Raw genomic sequence first — 27,990 nt, forward strand, 5'->3', positions numbered from 1 at the left:
GGTCAAGTTGAACCCTGAAACATTGAGTTGCTTTGCATTTGCCTAACTTACAGAGAATGCCTTTTAGGAAAAAAAATAACTATTTTTTTAAAGATAAATCCAGTTGAATCTTTTAAATGCTCACTAGTAATTTATTTTCTGCAAAAAGAGGATTATAAAAATGAAAAGCTAATGTAGGTTCATCAAAGCTTTGAACAATATTTAACTTACATTATGAGTATTTAACTCATAAAGGTGTTCCTGTATCCGGTTGTTGAAAACATTCTTAAAAGCTATAGTTGCTTAAATCTAAATCAACCAGGGCCTGTTCTAATGAGGCTTTCCTCCTTTTGATTTATTATTATTTTTTTTATTTTATTTATTTTTTTTTTTTAAACGTTCACCTCCTCAGATGCGGCAATATTTCCTCTGGGTGGAACGCTGCAGTGCATCTGCAGTTCATTTGAGGTTTCAGTTTGATTTACTGCCACAGAGAGACTCGGGTGAGAGCTGCACTGACAGGAAAACACTGAGCTGCAGCGAGAAAGATGAGGAAGTTGGAAAAAATAGTTCAGCTTCAGTTTGATTGGGGAGTTTGAATTTTTAAAAGCGCCTTTCTTCCTCTTATTGTTAGTTTTTCTTGCGCTAACAGGTGCAAAAACAGTCATAACATGGATGAACAGAATCATTGCTTTTACCAGTGAGTGAATAGGTTTGCATAGACAAGCAACGGTTAGGTTTACGTTACAAAGGTTGGAGGGAGACGAAATTCAGCTTAACCATTTTTATCTTAACGTCATCTAAATCCTATCTCAATTAACTGAATAATTTAAAGTAATTTTTTTTATCCGTAGCATTTACCCTTAAAAGAAATGGGGTAAATACCCTATTTACCCTATAAAAAATAGGTTATTACCCTATTTTTTTGGTAAAATAAAGATAGGGTAAGTATACAAAACATACAAAACATGTTTTGTATGTTTTTTAGTCTGAAACATACAAAACATATTTTGTATGTTTTGACAAAATCTGCCATTTTGACCGACTGTAATATGACACCAGTAAACAAAATAGTCGTGACTGTCTCCAAACCAATCCCAACTCATTTAAAATCCACCAGTAACCAATCAGAGCGCAGAGCCGTTTGAAATGAAGGCTGAGCCACCCAATCGTAAAGCTTCGCGCCTTCCTGGTCACTGGTGGGTTTTGCCCGGTGAGGGAGGGAGAACGAGCTCTACGTCAAACATTAGCAAAGTTCGTTTTTTAAAATATTAACCTTACTTCATTAATTCAGCGTGGTTGGGTGGATTATCTTTCACGTTTGCTCAGTGGAATTATTCGTGCAGTATAAGGTAAGTGTTCCTACATGATGGGTTTTCTTGTGTTGGAGAATTTCCAGCCGCTTTACGCTTCTCTTTGTTGGCTAACAGGAGCTTAGCCGATGCTATCCCCAAGCTGCTGCTAACGGTGAACTGGGCTCAGACTAATTTCTGGAATCGCATCGTATTTTTACCAAAAGCATTATAAACACATATTGAATTCGAAACCTGCCTGTATGCTTACCACTTACATACATTACATTTTACAGTGCAATAATTCTGGTCAGTTTTGGATGGGCGGAGTTGTCAGTTAGCTACACTAGTAAACGTTATTTTGCCAACATTGTGATTAATATACGCAATCATGCAGCGCGCAGGAATTAGATTGTGTCCGCCTTGTCAAATGGTAACTTTAACAGACTTGAAGAAATAACATGCTCTCTCTTGGCTTTTATGTTACAAGGATGTCATGCATGCTATTATTCCCTTCCTTTTCATAAATTAGTCTCTGTATTGAGTGTAAATTGATAGGCGCGCAGGCTTTGTCTGTTTGGCGGATGCATCGGGGTTTCTTCAGCAGCAGTATTTGAATGCATGACGTTTTCCCTCCTTTCCGTTTTGTTGCTTGTAGCTGCAGCAGGATTTTCTGAAAGCAAAGCCAACGCACGGCGGATTTTTTTAAAGCAACAGTTCATGTTTTTTTTTTATCATTTTTTTTTTTTACATTGTCTTTAACCAGGTTGTGGCATTATTAGTGGCTTATTAAGGCACAATGCTTGTAACCAAACGAGGCTGAAGGCCAAAACTATAAAATTAGATTTCCCTAAAAAAAAAAAATAAAGAATAAAATACAAGACAGGTGTTTAAGCCCATACACTTGGGTGTTTGTCTTTGACGTTTAGTAGTTTCGAAAGTGATTAAATATTAAATAAATAAATATTTTTCTGGGGTTTTTGTTTTCTTTGGGAAAGCGCACTAACGTAGCGGTTTTGTATTTCTGTTCTAGCCTCAAAGCGAAAGCGTAAACCGGGTTTCCCCTCAGAGTTGGAGAAAACACGACTGCGGGGCGAATGTAAAAAGTCCATGTTCCAGATGTGGGTGGGGGTCTCAATCGTCTAACTTTTTTTTTTTATTATTTGAAACTCCACCCTCTGGTGAGAGCCGTGTCTCTTCTCATAAATTGGCTGGCAGTCAGTCATCGGCAGAATCTCGACTTTCTACATTCGACATGGACCTGAGCCAGCAGACCTGAGGACCAGAGCACAGGCCGGCTTTGGGTGTGTCGTTTTTGAAACGAGCTTTGTGTTTTTACGAGATGCGATTATTGAGGCCAAAGAAACCAGTGAATCTGGGGCTGATTGGGAACATGTGACTTAAACATATCGTATTATAGGATTGCGTTCCTGGTTTGTTTAAGGACTTTTGAGGCTTTTCAATTGTCCTTTGATTGTAGATTACGGTAGAAGAAACGGTTGTAGTCAAAGACCTGCAATCTGGGTTATTTTAAAGCAGCTTCTTCAGGTTCTTGTCTTGTAGTAGAGATTGTGTGAACCGCTGGAATGTTCAGGAGCCTGACTGCTGACAGCAGCCTGCGCCTCCAAGTAAAAAAAACAACTATAATTGAACTTAAAAACTCGGGCTAGTTGAACCAGATATTTTTGACTTGGGTGTTAAAATCCTTGTTGCTTTTCCAACTAAGGCTGGATGTTGCTCAATAATATTTGTAATTTTTTATTTATTTATTTTTTTGCAACGGGTCTTTTGCAGTTTATAGCTTAAAGGAGTAATAGCTGAATTTTCAATGCATATATGTGCAAATCTTTGTCTATTCCGCTAATGTCAAAAAATCCAATTTCGGAATTGCATTGTTTCTATTAAGTGAATGAATTAAAATCACACTTGAAAAAGCTTGTTCACACGATAATTAATCATTAGCAAACATGGCAGCGATGTAAACTGTTATGTAAGATGTATTCATAATTCAGCTCATCTGCCTTTTTCTTCTTCTTTTTTTAAAATGAAATTATCCATCCATCCATCCAATTGATTCCATATGTTTAAATGACGCACAACTTCTTTTGCAATGCTGTGAGAGCTCTGGGGAAGCAGGCTGCACAGTGTTTTAAAAAAAACAAGAATAAACTATCTTCCTCCTACATTCTGTCGTCTTTCATATTGTAGTTTTCGTCAGTAGTAACATCCGGCGTTGATCACGGGACTAGTGTGATGGAACATTTTCCACTTGTGATTGTTGTCAAACTCAGTGCCAGAGATCACAGATCTGCTATCTCTGAGCATCTCTTGGTTTTCTTTCATTCCTGCCTTCTCTGTTGTGTCTTTTCCTGGTGGCCTGACTTGAATGGAGAGCTTCTGGGTAAACCTACTGGGGACATGCCTGTCAGCAGTTCTGCTGTACTGTGCTGGTGTTCCCACTCACCGTGTCCCTCTGCTCTGTAATGTCATTATGCTGACGTTGCTTGGCCCATCCCTTTGTGTACAGTGGTTAGCTCTACTGTATCATTCTGTTGTTCCAATTGTGTTCTAATGGAGGTTTGTCCACTTGAAACTGACTTGTATGTGTAGTGTAGTTCAGATTTGCTAACAGATTTTTGGCTGATTACCTTTATTTCTTTTCTTAAAACTTGACTTATTCCAATTCTGGCCAGTGCAGATTTACTTTTTTTTTCTTTCTTGTCTGAAAACCTTGCTGTGTTGGCAATAGCAGGTTGACTATAGTTAACCAAACACATGCAGACCTTTCAGTCAGTCCTCTCTCTCTCTGTCAGAGAAACTCTGACTGATTCTCAGATCAGATCGCTGGATAAGATCGGTTTGTCATGAGAAGATCGACTGACTGATGAACAACTGTGCCACTTGTAGTTTGCCGACTGTGGTTTCAAAACATCACTACTATATTAGGAGCAATGGTGACGCTTCTTAAACTTCCACATACCGTAGATGTACTTGTTATTTGTGACCATAAGTGTTTCTCTGGATATTCATAGGCTCTCTTTAAAAGGAACTGAAACCAAAGGAATGAAAATGATGAAAATGCTTTCTGATTTTGAAACCAATATGATGCAACAAAGGAAACGTGTAGCCCACAGCGATTGGGATGCTGCATATCTTTCACTTCCCGCCCTGCCTCTCTGTGTCCTCCTGCTGGTCTCCAGTGGTCCATTACTGTGTTTCACTCCTCCTCAGGTGGTTGACCATGCCTTCTCTGAAGTACCAAGCAGGGGACAAGGTAATGGGCCGCTGGCCCGGCAGCAGCCTGTACTACGAAGTCAAAGTGCTGGGCTACGATGCTAAGAGCCGCAACTACACAGTCATCTACAAGGACGGCACAGAGCTGGAGCTCAAGGAGCAGGACATCATGGTACTGTACTGACTCATCTCCACGATGTCTGGAGATCCACTTTTTTCACTACTGATACAATATCTGAGGTTTATTATTGGCTGATACAGAAAAACACTGCAGAAATGTTTGTGTGTGTGTGGGTTTTTTTTAAACACAAACATGAATGTAGTAAATTACAGATTTATTTAACTCTACACCAGCACAGCTCACTTAAATACACCAACAGATTCACCAGTTTGGTCAAACATGTAAAAACAACTTTAATTTGTTCACTGAGTGCAAGAAAAACAGCCAATGGAAAGTAAATAATAAAGAAACTGAAACTGACTAAAACATTTTGACTACCTTCATACAAACATGTATGAATAAATTGCAACAAACTTCTCAAATGGTTCAGTAAGTGCAATTAGGAATTCTAAATAGAATGTAAAATAAAGCATGATGTCACTCATAGGACAAAGTATAGAATTAGACTGAATAGATCTGTTCTTCTAGATAGGACACATTATGGATATCTAATCTAGAACCTTTTTCAATATTTATCAGATCAGTGCATCTGAATTTTTAACACATTTCCTCCTTCACACCACCTCCTGATTTTGATATTACAGCTTTCTATGTATCAGTATATATAATTAAAAACTTTTTTTCTTCCAACAGAATGTCACCAGCTTCCAGCAGCGCTCGCGCTCCCGCTCCAACTCCCGTTCCCCTGGGCGCCGCCGCAGCCGCTCACGCTCCCCGGCTAGGACCACACGCCGCTCGTCATCACGTACCGCCGCTGCTGCTGCTGCAGCCGCCGCCGGAGACGGCACACCATCTTCACGCGGGGATAAAAAGCTCAAGCAAGCAGCTGAAATCAAGATCAGCCCCATAGTAAGGCCTTTCAGAAAGACTTTCTGTTAAAAGTCACTAGGACCTTTTCTTCATCTCTGGAAATGTCCATGTGTCTCTCTTGGACATTTCCAGAGAGACATCTCTCTTTTGACCAACGTTCCCTTCGTTTGTTCCTCACCTTGTCTTTATTTTCTCCCGTTTTCTTTTGTTCCTCTCATCTCCATCGATCTCCTTCTGTTTTCTGATGGGCAGCAGCAGCAGGAGAAAGAGCCAGCCGAGAACAATAGCAACAATAAACACGAAAAGAAAGAGGAGAATAACATGGCTAGCAAAGTCAATGAGGTGAGTTCTGGATTATTATGTAGCAAAATACCTGGAAACATCCATCCATCCATTACCCAACACGCTTCTATCTAGTGGGGTCACAAACGCTGCTGGACTGTATCTCCAGTGGTCAACAGACAAAAGGCAAACTGGAACTTTTCTGTAGTTTTTATCAAACCAATTTCCATCAACATACTGACAGTTGAGCTGCCAGAGCATGTCTACACTGCAGTTTAAAAACAGAAAAGGATCAGTCTGTGTAAAGACTGGGTCATAAAACAGCTGATCAATTGATTAATTGTGTGTATTAATAACAATTAATCAATTATTAAATCAGTACAAAAATGAACCGAGTTAATACAGGAGTTCTAAATAGTAGAACAGTCAATTGTTATCAGTTATTTTGGCTGTCAGTTGATTGAAACAGGATGCAGCAGGAAAAACATGGGCTCATTTCTCATGTTTTTGATGCTTTTGTATTCGTCATCCTTCTTTTCTATTTGTTCAAAGCAGTTTAGTTTTGCTTCAGTCGTGAATATCCAGATATTCACGACTGAACATGCTTTGCTACATTTTGTAGTAATTTGGGGGTTCTTCCTGTGCTCTGAGAGCCTTAATGCTGCAGCGCCGAGTAGGAGGACAAGAGTGGAGCTCTTTTCATAGATTACGTCAGTAAGAAACGGGAGATTAGCTCCATAGAGAACAGGGTTTCCCCCAGAAAATCTGCTAAACCCTGTGGTCAGGGCACCGAGGCGGTCCACCGTGTTTTTATATTAAAAGATATTAAGTAGACAGGAAAAGTAAAACTATTACTGGGTAATTACATGTTATGGGAAAATATTGCCAGTGAAACGCTATTTAAACCCACAACTGTAGAATCTTAAAAACATCAACAAAATAATACAGTAAAATGAATGTCAGTTATTTGCACTTCTGTTTAATCTGATTTAAATCAGCAGCTTCATGAGGTCCCCCAGGACTTCATGACCCCATAAATGATAATATTTTAACACTGATCACAGATATAGCAAAGTTCTATTTGTTCATTGAGATTATCAATGGTGCCACATTTGATTTAATGGTTTTACAATTTAAATTCAGAGGCTTCAGCTGTGTGATTGGTCCACTCTGCCGGCTTTAAAAGCATAAAGTATAAACCTATCTTCTAGGAATAAATATGCTCAGAGCTACAGAAAACCTTGCAATCCTGCTTGATTTAAAAATAAATAAATAAATTTAAGCATTTTTAAAAAAAGTTATTATTACTATTATTATTTTTCTAAAAACAGAAACCAGCAACGCTTAGCCTGGCCGGAGGTTTTGTAAAGCATGGTGGGCCGCCAGGCTGATAATACACTGGGGGAAACCCTGATAAAGTGTCTCAATCTGTACATCGCTGCCCACTTAAAAATAATATCTTTTTAAATAAGCTTTCTGTGAGTATATAATATATTATTATTAAGTGGCAAGTGAAGGAGAATTTTATTTATGTATATATAATGTGTTTACAGTCATAATTTTAAACTACATTTAGTTCAATAATTTCTGAGCCTTTATTCTGAAATAAAGACTCTAGTAAAGAATTCAAACCCAGGACTCTGTTGCATGGTGGGCCGCCAGGCTTATAATACACTGGGGGAAACCCTGGAGAAACAGCTGAAAAGGAGGAAGAAATTCTGTCCAAAAAAATACAGAAACCTGTGGAAGTAATTGTCAGTTTCAAACACTTTCCCCACTGTGAATTATCATGTTCATTTTTAACGGCTCTAGTGAAAACCATGTAAAACAGGAGCCAAGGCAGCAGAGAGCCTGTAGCTAACTCGTGTTAATGCTGGCTCTGGTTTGAGATGAGTGTGAGCTGCTGGAATGTCATGATGCGTGCAGGTTGATGGGGCCTTGTGAAGGCTTCAGTTGCTCCATCACATGGTGGAGCAGCACGCGGCTTTCATTTCTCTGCTTTGGGAGAAAAAAAAAAAACGATCCAGTCGCAGGGCACAAGTTCAGTAACTCTGTTATTACTGTAACAGCAACAGGACGTCCCTCCCAAAGGCCTTTTTTTACCCCATGCAGTTAATAAAGAACACCTCTGTATGGAGTTATGTATACATTTTTAGCATTATAACCTATCTGTGGTGTCTTACTGAACAGAAACATGGATTCTGTTCAGTTTCTATTTATATCAACCAACCAAATTGTATTTGCATGGCACATTTCAGCAGCAAGGCCTTTCAAAGTGCTTTACGTCATAAATCCAAAAACACAAAGTCATGCAACATAGAATCAACAGTCAATACATTACAGTAAGTCAAGTGCCATCATGAAATTTGTAATTAATTATGTTTCGAATACAATCCTGAACAGGCAGGTTTTTAGTCCAGATTTAAAGGAAGTCGGTGTTTCAACTGTTTTACAGTTTTCTGGAGGTTTGTTCCAGATTTATGGTGCATAGAAGCTGAATGCTGCTTCCTCTCGTTTGGTTCTGGGGATGCAGGAGTAGGTCTGTCGCAGTAAAAAAATATTGCTGGATGATAAATTGTCCCAGAAGTTATCATGATAAACCATAATATTTTTGTTTTGAGACTATTTTCAAGTAATAATAATGCAAGAACACATTCTTACAGATCAATAAACTTTAAATTCTGATGAACATTTAACACCTGGAAGACATTTTAAATATCCAAAATAAATAAACAAACAGGAAACAACAAATAAAATAAATCATGAAGTCTCTGTGAACAAAACTGCCCTTCAAAATAAGGGCTAGTTGAGACCGAATCACCAGATTGACCTTTATCATCCAGATTCTAGTAGAAAGAGAAAAGCGATAAATTATGCTCGTGAAAGTTATGAGTTTGTTTTAATTTATCATGCGATTAATTGATTCATTGGTTATTGTGACATTCCTCATTAGAAGTTGTCAGAGGCTGCAAAGCTCACAGTGATCCTCTCTGGTTTCCCTCAGGCTGATGCTAAGGTAGAGGTGGATTCTGAGAAGAACCAGGGCCGCTACAACCTGCGCCGCAGGAAGGAAGATGGAGACTCCAAAGCACCTGAAGCCAAGCCAGAGGAGAGGGAGGAGAGAGCATCTGCTGCCCCTCCTGCTGCCGCCGCTGCCTCCTCCACCCCAGTGGACTTTGGAGGGAACATAGGTGAGTCACAGGAGAAGCAGAAAAATAAGTGCATGTCTCCAAGCAAAGGGAACCTCATTCAAACTGTGCGTCTGTCCCCAGGAGCCCTCTTCCTGATGCTCTTCCTGCCTGCCTGGGTTCTGTTTCTGGTCCTCCAGGTGAACCAGAAGGATCCCAGTCTGACAAACCTCCCAGCTCTGCCTCCACTCGAAACTTTCTGGGATCCTCAAGCTCTTGGCTTTGTCATCATCTGGATTTTCTTCCAGGCTCTGCTCTACACTTTGCCTGTTGGGAAGGTGAGTGAGGATCAGGAGGTTTAATGATGTGAGAACACGGCTGCTGGATGTAGTACAGCGTCCACGTGAACCGGCATATGACCTGGAGGAAGACAGAGATTGGATTAGTGGTCAGGAGGAAGGCTTGATGAGAGGCTCCACTAGAGGAATGGAAGCTCTCATGCTGACATGTTAGGAGCTCAGAAGGTCCCACTGTAAACACCATCTTGCTGAATCAAATTTTAGATGATGATCCACTACTGATTATGTCACATTTAAAGGGGCGGTGTTCTGTAAAATCCTCTTTTTTCTTCATAATTTGTCATGTTATAGCCCTATTTCCTCATCAAAAAACATACCTAGAGTGTTGCTTTGATTATTTTATGCAAGTTTGAGAAATCCTTTAAAATCCATGGCAACCATTCAGCTCTGCAGAATGCCTGGTTGGCTCTACACCTGCCTTTGAGGACAACGCTCCTCCTCAGAGCTGCAGCGTCTAAGCAGCCCTCTCCCACTCGGCTCCTTCAGACTAGCAGCAGCAATTAGCAAACACCTGATGAAAGTGCTGAGCCCATTATAGGAGCTAATTCTCATTGCAACGGTGATAAAAAGGTAATAGAGTTGTGATGACTTCCTGAAGGCAAAGTTTCAGAAAGAGCAGGAGGTTTTAAAGAGACAGAGGCCCAATTTCAAGGCGTTGGCTTACAAAGTCAAATTTCTTTTGTCATATTTGATATATATAGTGTTTTTATAACTGAAGTTGACATGGTTACTTTATTGTGCTATAAAATGACACAATATGCCTGTAAACTATATAAATAATACCCGTTTATTATTGATGCCCAGCTTTTGTTTTTTTACTGTCTAATGATTCTCGTCTGTCTTGTTTCAATCCGTTTTCTTTTCCTCTGTGTTTCTGTAGCTGAGTGAAGGAGTTCTGCTAAGGTCTGGCAGAAGGCTCACATACAGAACCAATGGTAAGACTCAGCTAATCACTCTGTTCTGTTCTCGCCTTACCTGGGTTTCAAGTTTTTAATTTGACCTCTGACTGAACTGTGACACACTGAAGCAACTTTGTTCCCAGATGTTCATCATCATCATAGGTTTTAATAACGGTCAGTTTTTGTCCCAGATTAACCAGTTGTGTATCTGATAGCCATAATCGAAGGATTGTTTACATTTCAATAATTGTTGGCCGATGTATTCCAGGTGTTATGAACTTGCATTTTTCATGCTAATGTAACATTTAGCCAGTCAGTCTCACAGCAGCAGATGTTCACACCGGACACAAAGGTGATGGAAGCTCCTGGCCAGTTTTCTGTGTAGGCCTCTCTCAATAAATCACATCATACATTAAAACAAGCTCAGTAATTTCCATTTGCACAATAAATAGTTTTTTTGTTTTCTCTCTTTCTACCAAAAACTGGATGATAAAAGTTCCCAGTCTGGTGCTTTGGTCTCAATCAACCCCTTTTTGCAGGACAGTTTTGATGACAGAAACTTCAGAATTTAAGTTTGTTATTTTTGCTGTTTTGTTTATTTATTTTGGATATTTAAAATGTCTCCCAGTTCCAGTGTTAAATGTTCACTAGAACTGAAAGTTTATTGATCTGTGAGAGTATGTTCTTGTATTATTGTATCATCAGCATTATGGTACTTAAAAATGGTCTCAAAACAACAATGTTGTCATTTATCGCAATAACCTCTGGGACAATTTATTGTTGTGTGCAGGTTTCTTTGCCTTTGTGGTCAGTGCTGCAGTGGTGGCAGCAGCAGTGTACCAGGGAGCTGACCTCACCTACATCCACAGCCACTTCCTGCAGCTGACCTCCGCCTCCTTCCTGGTGTCCATGCTGCTCAGTGTCTACCTGTATGTCCGCTCCCGCTCCGCTGGCCCTGATGAACGGGCTCTGGGAGGAAACTCGGGTGAGACGCATCACAAATCAGCCATGCTCCGCCTCCGTGCGCTGTGCTGTCTCCTCATTTCAACGGCGCCTGCTGCCATCTGCTTCGACTCCCCAGGAAAGGTGATCTATGACTTCTTTAAAGGCCGTGAGCTGAATCCTCGCATCAAGGAGTTTGACCTGAAGTTCTTCTGTGAGATGCGTCCTGGACTCATCGGCTGGGTGAGTGCTGATGGCATTTCTGAGGATCGTCATGAAAAGTGGGCAAGTAAGGCCAAACATCACCACCAGGGGGCGCCACATGCCTCAGTGGCAGAGCAGGTTCACCATATGCAGAGGCTGCATGTCTTCTTCTCTCGCTTCCGTTCTTCTTCTCAACCTACTATTAGAAAACAGCACCTCCTGCTGGGTTTAGAGATCTGTTATTTTTCTATGTTTTATTTTATACTTAATAACAGTCTGTGGCTGTGAGATGATTACAGCAACTCTAGTGATGTGACCGTGAGTGAGTGAGTTAATATCACTCACTGAGTGATATTAACTAAACTGTGTTAACACTAACATTTAACGAATCACTGCTTTCATTTAAAACCATCTATTTGTTTGTTATCCTTCTCCTTGTAAGATATTACATTGTAGTGATTATCAGATTTAACACCATATTTATGAAGCAGTTGGTAACACGGTTGCCTAGAAACACAAAGGCCTGCATCTTTTCTTCTTCCACTTTTGAAAGCTTCTCTTGGACAATTGGGCAACAACAAAACATGACTGAGTTAATTGATCTCTGAATTTTCCTTGGTCATAAGAGTGTGTGTGTGTGTGTGTGTATGCATGGTTGTTTGTCCTGTGAGTCTTAAACAGTGTTAGCTGATGCTACTTTAGCCTCCACACTGTGACTGTTTTCACAACTAGTATCTCTAGACATCAGAATTTGAATATAATCAAATCAGGAGGAAACCTGTCAGTTTGTCTCTTTCTCTGACTTTCACATTAAGGATCCTGGACTGAAGGAACATTTAAAAACAACAGGGCCTGTATTCGCATGTTTTCACAGAGAATCCTAAAACTGAAAGCAACTGGTGGCTAACTAACATGACATCATGTTAGTAGAAGTCATAGTGTTTCTGGACATTCGTTCCATGGACTGATGTGACTTTTCCCGCTTAGTGTCTGATCAACGTTGCCATGGCGCTGGCTGAGATGAAGCAGCAGAAACTGGACGCTCCGTCATGCTCCATGATCCTGGTCAACGTCTTCCAGCTCGTCTACGTGGTGGACGGTTTGTGGAACGAGGTTCGCTCAGCTCCCTGCCGACATTCCCAGAAACGTCCCCTCTGTCAGTTGAAACGTGACTGAGCCAGTGTTTCTCCTCCAGGAGGCCATCCTGACCACCATGGACCTGATGCATGACGGCTTCGGCTACATGCTGGCCTTTGGGGATCTGGTGTGGGTTCCCTTCACTTACACCCTGCAGGCTAACTACCTGGTTAGCCACCCCAACCCCCTCAGCCTCCCAGTGCTCACTGCCATCATTGTACTCAAACGTGAGTAGTATCATAGCAACCAGTTAATTATTTAAATTATTATCACAGCAATACCACAAAACATTGTAATAAAACTATATAGCCTACAATTGTTAACTTCGTGTTAATATAGTTTTAGATATGATCTGAGCTGTATCTGTTTTAGATCATATATAATTTTGTAAACATTTTATGTCACCAGCACTTTGATACAGGCCTCTGAAAATAGGTTTTTCTGACCACGTGTAGTTTTTATTTATTTACTGTATTTACTTTTATTTATGAAATTGTAATGTTTTTTGTACCTTCCATGGATGGAAATGAGCATTTTGCTGAATTCAGTATATTGATGAGAGTATTTTACATTGATTAATATTCACTGTCCCATTTAAAGAAAATCAACCAGATGATGCAGTCATCAATCTATTATGTAAAAATGGTCTCCAAGCAGAAATATTCTCATTTACTGCATTAACTACTGTGACGATTCATCGTCCAGCAGAATCAGTCGTCATGACAGTCTGCCTCTGTGTTTCAGTTGTTGGCTTCTACATATTCAGGAAATCAAACTCTGAGAAAAACGCCTTCAGGAGGAACCCGTCGGACCCCAGACTGTCCCGTAAGTTCAGCCCAGGGTTTGGGTCGTCCTCTGGATGCCATCTTCCTCAGACTGTCACAGGAAAACTTCAGTGTCCTCTCTCCTGATGTGTCCAGATTTGAAAACCATCCCCACGGCTACAGGGAAGAGCCTGCTGGTGTCCGGCTGGTGGGGGGTGGTCCGCCATCCCAACTACCTGGGAGACCTCATCATGGCTCTGGCCTGGTCCCTACCGTGTGGTGAGTGGACCTCACCTCTTTTAGCACAAACATGCAGACTCTATAAAATGACACTGCTAACCCTGGAAGGTTTATCCTAAAGACCGCTGAAGTTTGTGTGTGAGAGAGAGAGACATTTTGTCAAATTCAAAAGTTGACAAACTAGACTAAGAAACATGACCAAGAGTTAAAGTGAAACTACATAAAGCATCTCTAGTTGTAGTTTTCTGCACTAAACCTTTTAATTGTACATTATCTATTAGCCTACCTAAAACTTTGGTCACTTTATTAGTGATTTAGGTTGTTTTGTCACATCAAACTTTGTGATTTTTTAAAAACAGAATGTTGTGGTATGTGCTGTGGTAGCGCAGGGGTTAAGCACAACCCACATAAGGAGGCCTCAGTCCTCGACGCGGCCGTCGCAGGTTCGATTCCCGGCCTGGTGACCTTTGCTGCATGTCTTCCCCCTTCTCTCATTACCCACTTTCCTGTCAATTAACTGTCAAATAAAGGCCACTAGAGCCAATAAAACCTTTAAAAAAACAAAACAGAATGTAGTTTGTACTTCGGTAAGCCAAAAAACAGTCTGTAGTCTAAGCTGTTCAAGTTTTGTTTTTAAATTGTAAATTTAGTTAATTTAGTAGTTTGGACAGCAGTGCTTTAAATTTTTTATGCATATTTCAGAGTGCCATGTGCAGCTGAAACAAGTCTGTATTGTTTCACAGATATTGTTCAATGTTATTCAGTAAAATAAGATTGGAAAATTGAAGGTTTTTTATGACTTTGACTATGACACCTGGCAGTATCACTTATTTAAAAAAACAAACAAATCAATATCTGTCAAAATCAGAATCAACCGGCCAGAAAACTGCAGTTGGTTCACTGCTAGTGGGAACCAGCCGGTGAAATCAAACACTGCAGTCATAAATATTCATAAATTAAAATTAATCATAAATATTTGTCAATAAATATGAAACCACTAGAATAGCTCGGTATGGACAAATGAGAGCCCACTCCAGGTGATGTATGATGTTGTTCCCTTCCTGTCTGCAGGCTTCAGCCACCTGCTGCCCTGGTTCTACATCATCTACTTCTTCATCCTCCTGGTGCACAGAGTCTCCCGCGACATGATCGCGTGCCGACGGAAGTACGGCTCGGCTTGGGACGAGTACTGCCGAACGGTGCGCTACCGGATCATTCCCGGCGTCTACTGAGGATCCGATCCGATCCGAGGTCTTCCCCTCTCAGCATCATGACCACCAGGACGCCCTCTGAGCGTCCCGGACCGACCGACCCACTGACTTTAGAACATTTTTAAATCTGAATTGAAGAAGCTTTGATTATTTTTTTTTTGTTTTCTTTTTTTATATAATGAATAGGAAAAAAAAAAAAGGACAATTATATTTTGGACTTTTTGAAGAACTGCCTTTTTAATAGAAAATAATTATAAAAAATGAAAAGTTTACAAAAGAGGAGAAAATGAAAAGAAAAAGTAAACGCCTCTTGTTGGAATTTCTTGTTAGGACGTACTGTATATTTTTGTATATACACATTTGTTTTTTATACTTCAGAGTAACATACCACCTGCAGAACCTTCCGTTCTTTTTATTATTTTTTTATTTTATTTTAAAAAATAAAAAGAATTTCCCCGTAGCAGCCACACTGCTTCTTTCACACTGCTCCATTTCCAGCTTGGCTTTTCTGATTACGTCTAAGCAGACGTTCCTGTCATCAGCCTGTGTATATTGTGAAGGACGGGACTGACTGCGTCCCTCAGTGATGATCTGTACAGTGGAACTGTGACTCATGTTAATTCTCAGGACTCCAACGTAAATTAGGACATTTTTTAGCTTCGTTTTGATTCTAATCTATAGAAACCTAGTTTTTAACTCGAGCGCGTCAGATGATTTTAGAGGTTTTATTTAAAAATGCACTAATGGGTTTTGTCTCAGTCCCAAAGTGTATTTGATTGGCTTCGCTACCTCAGGTTCACTCACTTCTCTCCCCTCCCTCGGCCCTCCAGGTGGCGCTGTGTTGCGAGTACGATGCAAGCGTATGTCCTCCTAGAGTCTGGATGGTGCTATTTATTATGAACTGAATTGGTTATAAATTCCCATATAATGCCACTTATTCTCATTGATTGTACTCATTTTAAGCTTTAATTTCCACACGAGGCCAGTGATGACTGAATGAAGTTCTTACTGTGACAACCTGCCACGGCCGGTAGCATTGAAACCTGTCCATCTCCAAACCTCAAAGTGTTTTTATGCATGTTCAGCTGTAGATCATCATACGAGTAGCAATACATCAGCTAAACTAAGTAGTTGGCTTTTTTTTATTTTTTATTTTTTTAATGCTGTGCTGACTGAATATCTTGTAAATAATTTTTAATCATGTGATTTATTTTTTAAAGATAGAGGTGATAATAGTATAATTGCAATGTTTCCAAGTAGCTATTTAAATGTTGCTTTATTTTAATTTTTTTTGCGATTTGTTTTTTAATTTAATTTTGACCACTGTATTTATGTTTACACCCAGGCCTGCCAGGGTTCTGGATTCCATTCAGTTTGGAATTGGCTTGACCCTGTTCTGCTCCAGGATTAAGCTGTGGTGAATCATATGTTATAGTGGGAAGCAGTACAGCTGAACATCAACAGATCCAGTGGGGCTTATTGTGAGGAGGAATCCGGAATAGCAGCTAGATGAAGCTTATCTGTGTAAATGTCGAAGCATCAAATAAAGATTTTCAGTATTTTCTTGTCCCACTTTGTGTGGCTTTATTTATTTACTTGCTTTGTTCAAGGAAATGAAGAACAAGAACAAGGCTCTGTTGTTCTTTGTGAAGAACAAAGCCTTTCTGATTGGGTTGATTGAAAGTTGAGATATTTGAGTGACTCAATTCAAAGTAACAACTCATAAATTATTCTGCTTTAGGTGGTTTGATAATTGTGCTTAAATTTGTTTTTTTTTTTTTTTAAATAAGACCAGTAACATTAAGACATTTTTTTTAATTAATATAAAGCTATGTTGTGATATATATACTGATATAATTATGGGGAAGACATCAAGTCAAAAACAATGATTTTTACAGAAGGTGGCTGTTCAGAGTCCTACATCCAAACAATGGAAAGGTGAGTGGAAGAAAGAACTATCCAAGGTGGGGAGATGTAGACTGCAGTTTTGAGAACATATAGTTAGACCTTAAAAATGTTTATACCCCTAAAAGATTTAGGTTTATCACAATAACGAGATTTCCCCAGAAATTATTGCAAAAAAGATAAAATTGTTTGAGACAATTTTCAAGTAATATATTAGTGAAGGCATAATGATCAAAGAAAACATTCTCAAAGATCAATAAACTTTAAATTCTGCTGAACATTAAACACTGGAATTGAAACATGTTTTAAATATCCAAAATAAACAAAACAATAAATACAACGATTTATTGTGACAGACTTAGTTTATGGCAATCTTTTATTTTCTCCAACAGATGTTCTTGAAAGTAAGATGAATGTTCTGAAGTGGTTTTGAGTTCCAAAAATAGAGAGATAAAGATTAGGGTGGTGGCAAGGAGGCTTTCCACCCTCAAAGATAAATAGAACACCAGAGAAAACATGAAGAGCTGCTCAGCTGTTGAAAGAGGTTTAATTGCTTTGATGTCTAAAAGATTAGGAAGGGTATAAATAGTTTGTGTTTATTTAGTTAAAATATGAACGAAATGTGATCAAATGTTTTTTTCAAAATGACATTGATTGACAGAAAATACATTCATGATTTGCAGTGCGCAAACATTTCTCAAATCATAAGATTATATATTTTTAAAATTCTATATTTTTAACATGGCACATATGTGGATCGAAATTTTGTGGAAATTAACTTTTTTCTTTCTATCTACATTTTCCCTTTTACGCCGTCGTTGCTTTGATGATTCCTTTATCTTCAGCCATGTAACTGTAATTAGATATCTGCCACAGAACAGGACACTCAGAATAAATTCATACAAGCTCCTCTAAAATCGCTATTGCAAAGTGTGTAAAGTTTGCCCTAAACGTTGGTGTTTGTTCAAAGGAATCCTCTAGTATCTTGTTTTATTTTGAAAGTCAAGAACGGAAGTCCAAACTTCGGCTGAGTTTGAACGCAGAGGAACGTGTACTGTGACTGACTTCCGCGATGAAGTGAGCTATAAACGTCTCGAGCACTTTAGCTGCTTCAGGGAAGTCCTTCCAACCTCCAGAACGGAGAGGCTGCGCGTCCATGAGGAAAGTGAAGGAGAATCTTCTCTCACAGCAGGTTTGTGGACTCGTTATGGTTGTTTGGGTCGGTACTCGGCGGGTTTTGTAAAGTAGTTTAGTTTGTAGTTTGAAGGCGGGTTTGGTTGTTTTGAAGTGAGCTGCAGTTGGTTGTGATTAACATCAAGACTTCACTCACAGCTTTGCTAGTGTTTCTTCCAGCAGACTGACTGTTCTTCGTGGAGACTTCCCATCCTGTCTCTGTTGGCTTTGCTCGTGTCTAGACACAAACACTCCTGCTGGGCGAGGCTGGCCGGAGGACACAACTGACCTTGTCCACTTGTCTCTTAATGTGGAAAACCAGCAGGGACGTAGGGAAGACTCAGGGATATTGGAGCCTTTTTGTAACTAAGGATAAAAATGGAATATGCCAATACATTTGTGAATTCGTTGAGACGTCTGCTCACTTTGTATAAAAATAAATAAATAAATTATGTTATCTTTATTAAAATTGTGGCCAACAATTTCCTGCCCATCACAAAACCAATTTAAGTTGACGTTTTTGGCATTTGTTGGAGTGGCCTGGTCCTTCCAGCTGCAGCTGATTCTTCTCCAGCCCTGAATTGAAACCTTGGAAGGCAGATTTGGTAACATCCTATCCCCTACCTGAGGTCTGATACAGGTTTATTGTGATTAATGTAAATAATAAATTGGTAAAATTATGCGAGCACATGCTTCTCCTGCAATATGTCTTTAAAGATGAGCTGTAGCTGACATCTGTCTGATTCTGTCACATTTGCTAATTTTTCCTTTTCTATCAGATTTTGTATACATCATGAAATTCCATTTGATAGCCTTGAAAATGCTATCCTGAATTATAACATCACATGTAGTAAATGTGAACAAAATCATGTAGAATAAAATAAATATAACTTCTAAAAACATATTTTGATATGTGATTACATCACACATGTTCCATATGTCATCAAAGTCCAGTACTCAACTTTTCCAACCTTACATTCACATGTACCTGCAGCACATTACATTTTCTCTTACCTTTAGCCATAGATGTTTATGTTTGATGGTGGCCACGCCCCCGTTTATCACGTCACACCAGTTGCATCATGTGACTGGTTCACCTCCTAAACAATACTGGCATCTGTAAGCTTATTGCAATTAATAAATTGATTGTAATTAAAATGAACCAGAGCTTGTTGATTTCCATTCTGATATATTTTTTGAAGGACAGTTTTGTTTAGACACATAATCTATTTTACTTATGGTAAAAACCAGTTGTCTGGTTTTTCTTTCTGTTCATATATACTGGAGGTTTCTAATACCTTGTGGGGACCATTTTGGGGTCAGATTTAGGTCTAAGGTGTGAAATGAGTTTTGGTTAGGTATGTAATGGTTAGGATTAGGGTAAGGGTAAGGTTTAGGCTGCAGAAATATATGAAAGTCAATGGAAAGTCCCCGCAAAGACAGCTGCGCAAACGTGTGTGTGTGTGGGCGTGGGCGTGTGTGTGTGTGTGATGGATGGATGCTGAAGACATCCATCCATCCGTCCATTTCCTGTATGGAAGTGGACCCTGTCTTCTACAGGGTCTGTAGAAGACAATCTAATATAAAGTAAGGTGATGAGCAGCCTCTGCCTCTGCTTCTGCTGCAGCATGAGTCTACGGGAGATCAGTGAGAATGTGAAGCTGGCGCGGGAGTACGCTCTGCTGGGGAACTACAGCTCAGCCAGTGTTCTGTACCACGGCCTGCTGGACCAGATCAAGAACTACATGTACACTGTAAGGGACGGCGGCGTTCATCAGCGATGGCAGCAGGTAAACCCTCTGACCACAAACCCACCCATCAACTGGACAGGCTGGAATATTGTTGGCTAAGCTCTTGATTTCCTGTGATTGGGCTTTGACGGGTCTCATGGAACCAGTTTTAATAATATTTATTTTCGGTCATATACATATATATATATATATACATATAAAAAAACACATTGCTGAAAACACAAGACAACACTAGTACAGAAATAGTCAAAGATTATTTAAATTCCTGTCGATGTCAAGAACTCAAAGTGTAGCTTTTTCTACATTCACTTTGTGATACATAAAGAATCATCACATTCTTTATGTATATTTTTCTAAAACATAACTCCAAAGAGCTCCAGCTAAGTCTGTAGACAAACTCATGAAAGTAAACATAATCAGACCTTATTGTATTTGTTTAGCAAATGACTTGAATATTTTTTTTTATTATTTAAAGAGTGAAAAACACCTGAATCCCTCGAACTGAAGAACTGTTCATCCTGACCTTTAGATAAATCCTTCTCTCTAATTTCATAGTTTGTTTCTTTAATTTCAAGCAAACTATACACCTTGGAAGATCTAGTGATGCATCAAACATTTTAGTTAAAAATCCTGCTTGTAAATCATCATTCCTTCATTTTCCACTGGGTACGAAACACACTTGCAGAACATTTTTGTTCTTGTTTTATGTCTTCAGACATTTCAGAACAAGTAGGACTTTCTTGTAGAACCTCCAGAGAACAACTCCATGTGTTTAGCGTCCATTAAAAGCCTGATTACCAGGGAACAATCCAGACTCATCACATCTCCGTCTCTGTTTCTCAGCTGTGGCAAGAAATCAATGAAGAGAGCCGCCAAGTTCAGGACATCATGTCCACTCTGCAGAGCTTCCAGCTGGACACGGCGCCCGCTAAACCCTCCAACCATGACGACTTTGAAATGAGGCCAGCACATGTGGAACCAAGGTATTCCATTCTGTCAGTAACACAGTTTGTATTTTTAGCTCTGTGTTCAGCGCCTGAGTAACAATCTTTGTTCACAATAATCCAGTTGCAGTCATATGACGGAGATTAGGAACCTTCAGTTCCTGTCGGAGTTCCTTTCACTGCTGCTCTGTTCATTTCAAACTGTTACTGTGTCCATTTTGGATTTAGTTTTTCTCCATTTCTAAGTCCGGCTGCTGATAATAATGTGATGCTACTGTGTTAAGATGAAGTATTTTCTTATCTGTAAAATCGAAACAAAAGTCCAACTTTGCACGATGCTCAACATTCCTCATTTTGAGTTTGTATTATTTTTGTGTAAGAGTTCTTCATAAAATTCCTACTTTATTCTTCTAATATTATGATTCTACACTGGTATTATGACTTTTTATTCTCATAATTTAAATAAATAAATAAATTGTAGCCTGGCCCTAATATGTAAAGCCCAAATAGATAGAAGCTGTGCTTGTCAAACAAGATGGCCGCCCTTGCGTGTGCTGACATCACTCTGCATCATGGAAACAAAAGAAATCCAGATTTCCCAGAAATGAAATTTTCCAGATCAGAGAATTCAATTTAACGATAAAATCGATTTAATAATAGTAATATGACAATAATATACTGTGCAATATTACAACTCAGATACTGTCCAGTTGTTACAAGTTTTATTCTCCTGATCCAACTGAGTAGAACCTTATCAAAATGCACAGAATGTGAATGTGTATGAAGTTTTAAGAAATGCAACAGACACGTTTACAAAACATTATATTAGTGCAGACAAAAACAGATGTGCAATAACAGCAGAAATGTTATAAAAATGACATTTCTGCCATTTTTAGAACGGTAGAAATGTTTACTTCTGCACTGCTACCAATGATCTGCTTTTACATTTTATTCATATTCCTTTTGTTTTACTTTATTTGCGCTATTGTATAAAATGTGCATATAAAGGTTATTTTCCATTTCATCCTTTTTTCTTTCTTACCTTTTTAATCAGGACTCTTGCAGACAGAAAAGTCAGTTTTTCATCGTAGGATGAACATTGTGATGATACTGATTACTGTTAATTCAGATTCCTACCCATCTTAGTCAGTGCAGTGCATTGTGGGCATTTGAGTGCATAACTAGCTGAGCTGTGGATCTCTATAACTCCTCCAGAGTTCCCATGATCCTCTGTAATGTCTCTGTCCTGCTGTCCCAGACACTCTCCTGGCCCCGTCAGGCGCTCCAACTTTCATAAGGAGAGCAAACCGTCCAACCACCGGCTGAGCGCCGCCGTGAGGCCCCACCAGAAGCAGCCCCAGCGGGGGGCCAACGGGGCCGGGGGCCGAGCCTCCAAGGCCAAAGAAAAGAAGGAAGCAAAGGAGGTGAAGGAGGCTGGCTGCAAAGCCAAAGACGACAAGGTGATCAGCCGCCGCTTTCAGTCCTAAACAATCCCTTTCATATTCTCTGTTTGCCTTCCTGGTCAAACAGTCTTCCCTGCTGGTTTGTTCACAGCCTGTTATTCCAGTTCTCCTTCAGGTCAGGAGCGTTCCGCTGAGTAAACATGTTTTCTTTTCCACCTGCAGGAGAAAGAGGTGAAAAGGTTTGATGGTACAGGATACGACAAAGACCTGGTGGAAGCCCTGGAGAGAGACATCGTGTCTCAGAACCCCAATGTGAGATGGTGAGCAGTCTGAAGGATGGGTTTCGTTTTGGACCTGGATCTGAACAGAACTCTGTCTCTACTGGCCAGATCAGTTAAGCTGATTATCAGGATCTCCGGTTCTGAACTGAACGGCAGGAATTTGTTCTGGACACGTGGTTTATTCATCCAGACTCCATCTTGCTGCTTGTTGCATCCATGTTGTTTAACTTCACTCTGGTTGTTCTGTCAGACATACATTTCTTTTGATATTTGCACATTGCCTAGGGACGACATTGCAGATTTGGAAGACGCCAAGAAACTGCTGAAAGAAGCGGTGGTGCTGCCGATGTGGATGCCTGCTTTCTTCAAAGGCATCAGGAGACCGTGGAAGGTACACACTGATTTTCAATATTAATCATCAGACAAAAATGATCAATTCCAAATGTCTCAGTTGTTCTCTATCAGTCATTGTTTGCTAGAAATTCTATTTCTACAAAGCAAATAAATTCCTAGTAGGAAAAATCAGCAGAGCTGAGCTGCATGGTGCCGATTCTGAGGAAGTGATTTGAATTGGATTGGATTCAAAGTGATGTCAGTGACGTCATTCTAACTGAGCACAAAACTTTGTCAATATTTCACTAATGTTCAGAAAAAAAATTTCACAATTGCAGTCTTTCCATTAAATGAGAAATAAAATTAAAACCACATCGTTAAAGAATATCATCATTCTACCACTTCCTGCTATCGTCTTAGTCGGTAGTAACATTGGGGAAAAATGTGTTTCCATTGCAGTTTCACAAAATAATTCTCATTTTGATACGGCTGAAAATTCAACTCATGTTTTTCCTTTTTTTTTTCTTTTTTTTTCTAAATCGTCGCGTTTCCATTGCGCAAATGGATTTAATTCCAATTTCTAGTTGTCAATCAATGGAAACACAGCTAGTCAGGATGTTCATGTAGTGAGAAGGAAAAACCAGGAATCCAGCATGTGAGCATCATTAGGTATAAACTGCAGTAAATGTTCTCTGAACATCAGAGGAAACACCTCAGTCCAGATATTGCTCATAGATTTTTAAAAAATATATATATATTTTTTTAGTAATCTGAGTGGAGAAATCAGTTAAAATTTATTTGAATAGCACATTAAATTTCTCAAGTGCCATCATCAACACACATCATATATGTCAGACAATGTTCCAACTTCTAACCAGCTGCTTTATAGCCTTGAGTTAAATGAACTCAGTGTTTCTGCTGTTTTTTGGTTTTCTGGAAGTTTGTTCCAGGTTAGCGGTGCATAGAAGCTGAATGCTGTTTCTCCATGTTTGGTTCCGGTTCTGGCAATCAAATCAAATAAATGCAGAAAGTGACAAACTGCTCAACTTTAAAATCATCTCAGAGTTTAACATGGGGAGAATGGCTGCTCATTAGCTCCAGGATGATTAAAAGGCTCCTGTTATCTCAGAGTAGCTACGTGAAACAAAGATCTGCAAGAATCAGCAAAATCCTGTCGTTTAGGAGAGATTGAGGAGACGGTGGGGGGAAGCAGAAAGTTTGTCAGTTGATCAAAGTACATTGATTCTGAGCGCTGTGGAGCAGAGCGACGTTCATTATGATCACAGGTTATTTATCACACACTGTCTGGACACTGTAGTGTTTTAACTAGGCCTCGGCAGGAAGCAGCAGCATCTGATGGGAAACTTGTTGGGCTGAATGTGATCTCAGGATTGACTTTTTAACTTTTCAAATTAGGATTCAATTTTGGATGTGTTGCACAAAATGGAGATGCTGCTATTTTTATTTTATTTCTCTTTTATGAAGCGATATTAATGTTCATTCTGCTTTTTACTATCTGTAGAATTCTAAGTTTGTTTGTTTTTTTAATGGATGCATTGATATAGAAAAATAAAAGTTGTGCTGATATTAATATCCGTTATAAATATAAACTCCCCACAATCCTTTGCTCCATCAGTATCACCCCCCCCCACATCCTTTCAACCCGCCATAAACAAACGGCAACAAGATGGAAATGAATCCCCAGTTTTATTTATCACAGCGGTATCGATGTAATAAAACATGATTATCGGCCAATACCGATGTTGGTGCCAATACATTGTGTGTCTCCAATTTTTTTTGTTTTGATTTTAGAATGTTGTCAGCAGCTCATTTGCAAGGATACAATAAAATCTATTGAAACAATTTAGAGTTTTACTCACTTTTATTCTCTTTAAAGCTATTTTGAAAACGACTTTATCCTACAATTTGTTTTATAGAGACATTTGTTCTGGTTGTAGCCATTCATTCACCAATTAGATTGATCTGTTGCTAGGAAACGCCACGTAACCCAAAACGTATGAAACGGATCAGATTGTTATAATGCAGCAGATGAAGATTGGAATAACTTTCTTAATACAACAATCATTTAAAGACTGAGACAAGACCTGACTTATGAAAGTTGATGAATATCGGCTCAGTGTTGTGCATTATTTTTCAAATTACCTCTGGTTTTCATCAAAGTAAACGACAACGAATGCATTTTCTGAACAGCTCTGTTGATAGACAGGAAGCTTGTTCCCCAGCCTGAACGCCTGAAAATGTCCCTGACATGCTCATGATGCAGTCTGTCACTATGGAAACCGTTTCATGTCCCAGAGTGAGCTGTTCCTTCCAAAATGTCTTTAGTAGACAGCAGAGCATGAACACGCCGAGTGTCTCCGTCATCCTGTGCTGTGATTGGCTGCCTCCTCCTCAGGGTGTTCTCCTGGTGGGCCCTCCAGGCACGGGGAAGACTCTGCTGGCCAAGGCCGTCGCTACGGAATGCAAGACTACTTTCTTCAACGTGTCTTCGTCCACGCTGACCTCCAAGTACCGAGGAGAGTCGGAGAAGCTGGTTCGCCTTCTGTTTGAAATGGTGCGTATAGAACACTCGCAGCTGCTGTTTCTAAACAGAAACGCCTCATCCTTGACCCCAGCGCTCCCTTTCGTCCATGTTGTTTGCAGGCGCGCCACTACGCTCCCACCACCATCTTCATCGATGAAATCGACTCGATGTGCAGCCGCAGAGGAACCTCAGAGGAGCATGAGGCCAGCAGGAGGGTGAAGGCGGAGCTGCTGGTCCAGATGGACGGTATGGAGGCACATTGGGTGATAACTGCACAGTTTCCTGTTCATGCAGAGAGCCTAAAACATGAAGCTGTTCAGTTGTGGTTGAATGATTAGAGTAGGTCTAGTTAGAATGTTTAACCGTCTGCTGCTTCTTTTGTTATCTGTGTAGGGGTGGGCGGGGCTTCAGAGAACGATGACCCTTCCAAGATGGTGATGGTGCTGGCCGCCACCAACTTCCCCTGGGACATCGACGAGGCCCTGAGGAGGCGGCTGGAGAAGAGGATCTACATCCCTCTGCCTTCCAGTAAACTCCTCACTGCCTGTCGTTTTCTCCCAACACATTTAGAGGAAATGGACAATTCCGCATCACAAAACTATTCATGGTCATTAGTGTTGCTCATTACTGTTGTTGGAACAGGGAAACCGATGCACTGTTACTCTGCCATGTTTTGGTCAAAGTATGATGCATGCGTTTCTCCTGTGTGGAACTCGCCTGTAGTTTCTCAGCTGGGAGAAACACCTGCAGCGTCCAGGGAAGTGGATAGCAGCAATGACCAATGGGAACACTGAACCCTAACCTCTTTACCGTTTCACTACAAACTGCAGATTGAGGGGAGAAAGAAAGACGCTGTGTTTTACTTGTGTTGATAGAAACTACCAATTGGAATATGGTGCAGTTGTTTGGTGTGTGTACTTGTGTAGCTATTCTTCTTGGGACCATTTTTGGCATATTTACCAACCAGGAAGACCAATGAGTCTTCCTGGTCCTAAAACGGTGGACCCCCTTGTTCAGGGTCAGAGGCTTGGATTAGAGTTAAGGTATGAATTTAGTTAGGGTCATGAATACACTAGTAATGGGTAGGAATATAAGGTTGTGTGTGTGTAACTGTATTGAATTTTGTTCCTTGTATTTGCAGTAAAGGGCCGGGTGGAGCTGCTCCGGATCAACCTGAAGGAGCTGGAGCTGGCCAGTGACGTAGACCTGGACAAGATCGCAGAGCAGCTGGAGGGATACTCAGGAGCTGACATCACTAACGTGTGCAGGTCAGACACACACACACACACCCACATACACACAATCACTTCTTTCTGTCTTCAAGAGGACTTGGTATTGACTTCCACTCATTTCTACAGCCTAACCTTGACCATTACCCCAAATAACTTGGTTTATATGTTACAGAGTGACCTCACATCCTTAAAATGTCTTAAGTTCATTGGAAAAAAAAAGAAAAAAAGTTGGCCCTAAATAAATATTTTTTTCTTTTTTGTTCTCCCGTCCAGGGAGTCTTTTGTGGGCTCTACTGTCCCTTATATGAAAGTAGGCTGACAGGAAAGGGGGGGGGAGGTGGAAAGACATGCTGTAAATGTCACCGGGTCCGGGAATCGAACCTGTGACGGCCGCTTCAAGCACTCAAGGCCTCCAAATGTGGGTCACGCTATCCCACCAGCACGCCCGGCCCTAAATACATTTAATCACAGATAGGTAGAACTATTTAATCATATTTGATATAATTTTTTTTTTCTTTTCTCATGGGACTTTACTATTGCTCACGTGTTCACTGTGTTCTGTGACTCAGGCCAGTTGAGGCTAACTAGCTGCTAATACATCCTACAACAGTGAAGCTAATTGGCGAATTTATGTCCAATTTATCAACAATTTTTGAGTTGGTGAAACCTGCAGAAAGCCTGCATTAGTCCTTAGCCCAACCCAGAAACAGCACTACTGCTTAAGGGGCTTGACCTTTGACCCCATACAGAGCAATGGGTCCACACAATGTTGTATTTGTTGAGAAAATGTTTTTCCAAGGTGAGAACTGCTAAAACACACAATGCATGACGCTTCTAAATACACACTGGTAAACATGAAGGTGAGCTTGATATGAAACACATTTCACTCTTCATGTTGTTTAACATTCTGCTTTTTCTTTAACTTTGCCAAAGAAATCTTACAAATGTCAGTGTGTTGGCAGCAGACACACTTTTATTAAAGTGGATAAGTGAGACGGTTCAGAAGTGACTGAACTCCTCTGAGCATGTAAGGAGCGTTTTGAAAGTTGTTGTTTTTTTTTTTTCTGTTTGCCGCATTAGAGACGCCTCCCTGATGGCCATGAGGCGACGGATCGAGGGTCTCACCCCGGAGGAAATCCGGAACCTGTCCCGGGACGAGATGCACATGCCAACCACCATGGAGGACTTTGAGTCGGCTCTGAAGAAAGTCTCCAAATCCGTGTCAGCTGCTGACCTGGAGAAGTACGCCAGCTGGATCGAGGAGTTTGGATCGTGCTGAGCAGAAAGTGAACCGAACGTTTAAAGATGTTTTAGCGTTGAGTTTGGCTGAGCCGTGTGTGTGCAGTCTGATGTGAGCGGATGTTTAGAATGTGAGGTGTTGCTGCGCTTGTTTTGTACGTAATGTTCACTCTGAAGCAGTAACTTGCTGTTCTGTTGCAAAAACTTCATGTCGTCGTCTATCAGGGAGTTAACAGCCAATCAGAAATCATTCACTTACTTTTAATTACCATTGATATTTTGAGACCAACATTTTTTTTTTTTTTGTCTTTTGGACAATTTACATTTCTATAAAAGCAACACTAAAGATATTTCTACAAATAAAGTTATTGTTCAATTAAATCGAAGAGCCACGTCATTTTTTCCGGCTGTGGCTCTGTGGGTAATCGTCTTATCAGAAGATTGTAGGTTCAATTTCAGTTTTCTCCTGCTCCGACCCTAAGTTACCTACTCATCTGCATATTCCTGTATAAATGTGTGAAT

At 40.1% G+C, this 27,990-nt stretch overlaps 2 protein-coding genes across 6 annotated transcripts; both read left to right on the forward strand.

Moving 5' to 3' along the window:
* The first annotated feature begins 1,151 nt into the window (after positions 1–1,151).
* Positions 1,152–16,231, forward strand: lbr (lamin B receptor). 5 transcript variants are annotated; one of them, XM_044105627.1, is made up of 14 exons: positions 1,152–1,331; positions 4,503–4,677; positions 5,320–5,535; positions 5,752–5,838; positions 8,783–8,969; positions 9,051–9,244; positions 10,146–10,200; positions 10,955–11,149; positions 11,246–11,349; positions 12,298–12,423; positions 12,506–12,674; positions 13,192–13,272; positions 13,368–13,490; positions 14,523–16,231. In XM_044105627.1, exons 2-14 carry the CDS (start codon positions 4,513–4,515, stop codon positions 14,681–14,683), a joined length of 1,863 nt encoding a protein of 620 aa, XP_043961562.1. In that variant the 5' UTR covers positions 1,152–1,331; positions 4,503–4,512; the 3' UTR covers positions 14,684–16,231. The 5 variants fall into 5 exon arrangements, with proteins under 5 accessions (XP_043961562.1, XP_043961560.1, XP_043961561.1 ...); XM_044105625.1 differs by having other exon boundaries at positions 1,153–1,331; positions 5,749–5,838; XM_044105626.1 differs by lacking the exon at positions 1,152–1,331 and adding an exon at positions 2,391–2,575 and having other exon boundaries at positions 5,749–5,838.
* A 1,258-nt stretch (positions 16,232–17,489) lies between these two features.
* Positions 17,490–27,849, forward strand: katna1 (katanin p60 (ATPase containing) subunit A 1). Its single transcript, XM_044105628.1, has 11 exons — positions 17,490–17,759; positions 19,368–19,530; positions 20,335–20,474; positions 21,694–21,895; positions 22,061–22,158; positions 22,405–22,510; positions 24,869–25,027; positions 25,117–25,243; positions 25,391–25,525; positions 26,139–26,265; positions 27,310–27,849. The coding sequence occupies exons 2-11, from the start codon at positions 19,369–19,371 to the stop codon at positions 27,506–27,508; spliced, it is 1,455 nt and encodes a 484-aa protein (XP_043961563.1). The 5' UTR covers positions 17,490–17,759; position 19,368; the 3' UTR covers positions 27,509–27,849.
* Positions 27,850–27,990: the final 141 nt, after the last annotated feature.

Source organism: Gambusia affinis, linkage group LG22 (genome assembly GCF_019740435.1).
Source record: "Gambusia affinis linkage group LG22, SWU_Gaff_1.0, whole genome shotgun sequence".
In the NCBI taxonomy this organism is placed as follows: Eukaryota; Metazoa; Chordata; class Actinopteri; order Cyprinodontiformes; family Poeciliidae; genus Gambusia; species Gambusia affinis.

Bases quoted from the DNA above. Each gene is read 5' to 3' on its own strand.
- lbr (XM_044105622.1), top strand. From the start codon at position 4,414: ATGCTGCATATCTTTCACTTCCCGCCCTGCCTCTCTGTGTCCTCCTGC. The intron at 8,970-9,050 runs GTGAGTCACAGG...GTCTGTCCCCAG, and splicing joins GGACTTTGGAGGGAACATAG to GAGCCCTCTTCCTGATGCTC. The intron at 9,245-10,145 runs GTGAGTGAGGAT...GTGTTTCTGTAG, and splicing joins ACACTTTGCCTGTTGGGAAG to CTGAGTGAAGGAGTTCTGCT.
- katna1 (XM_044105628.1), top strand. From the start codon at position 19,369: ATGAGTCTACGGGAGATCAGTGAGAATGTGAAGCTGGCGCGGGAGTAC. The intron at 22,159-22,404 runs GTGAGCAGTCTG...CACATTGCCTAG, and splicing joins CAGAACCCCAATGTGAGATG to GGACGACATTGCAGATTTGG. The intron at 25,028-25,116 runs GTGCGTATAGAA...TGTTGTTTGCAG, and splicing joins TTCGCCTTCTGTTTGAAATG to GCGCGCCACTACGCTCCCAC.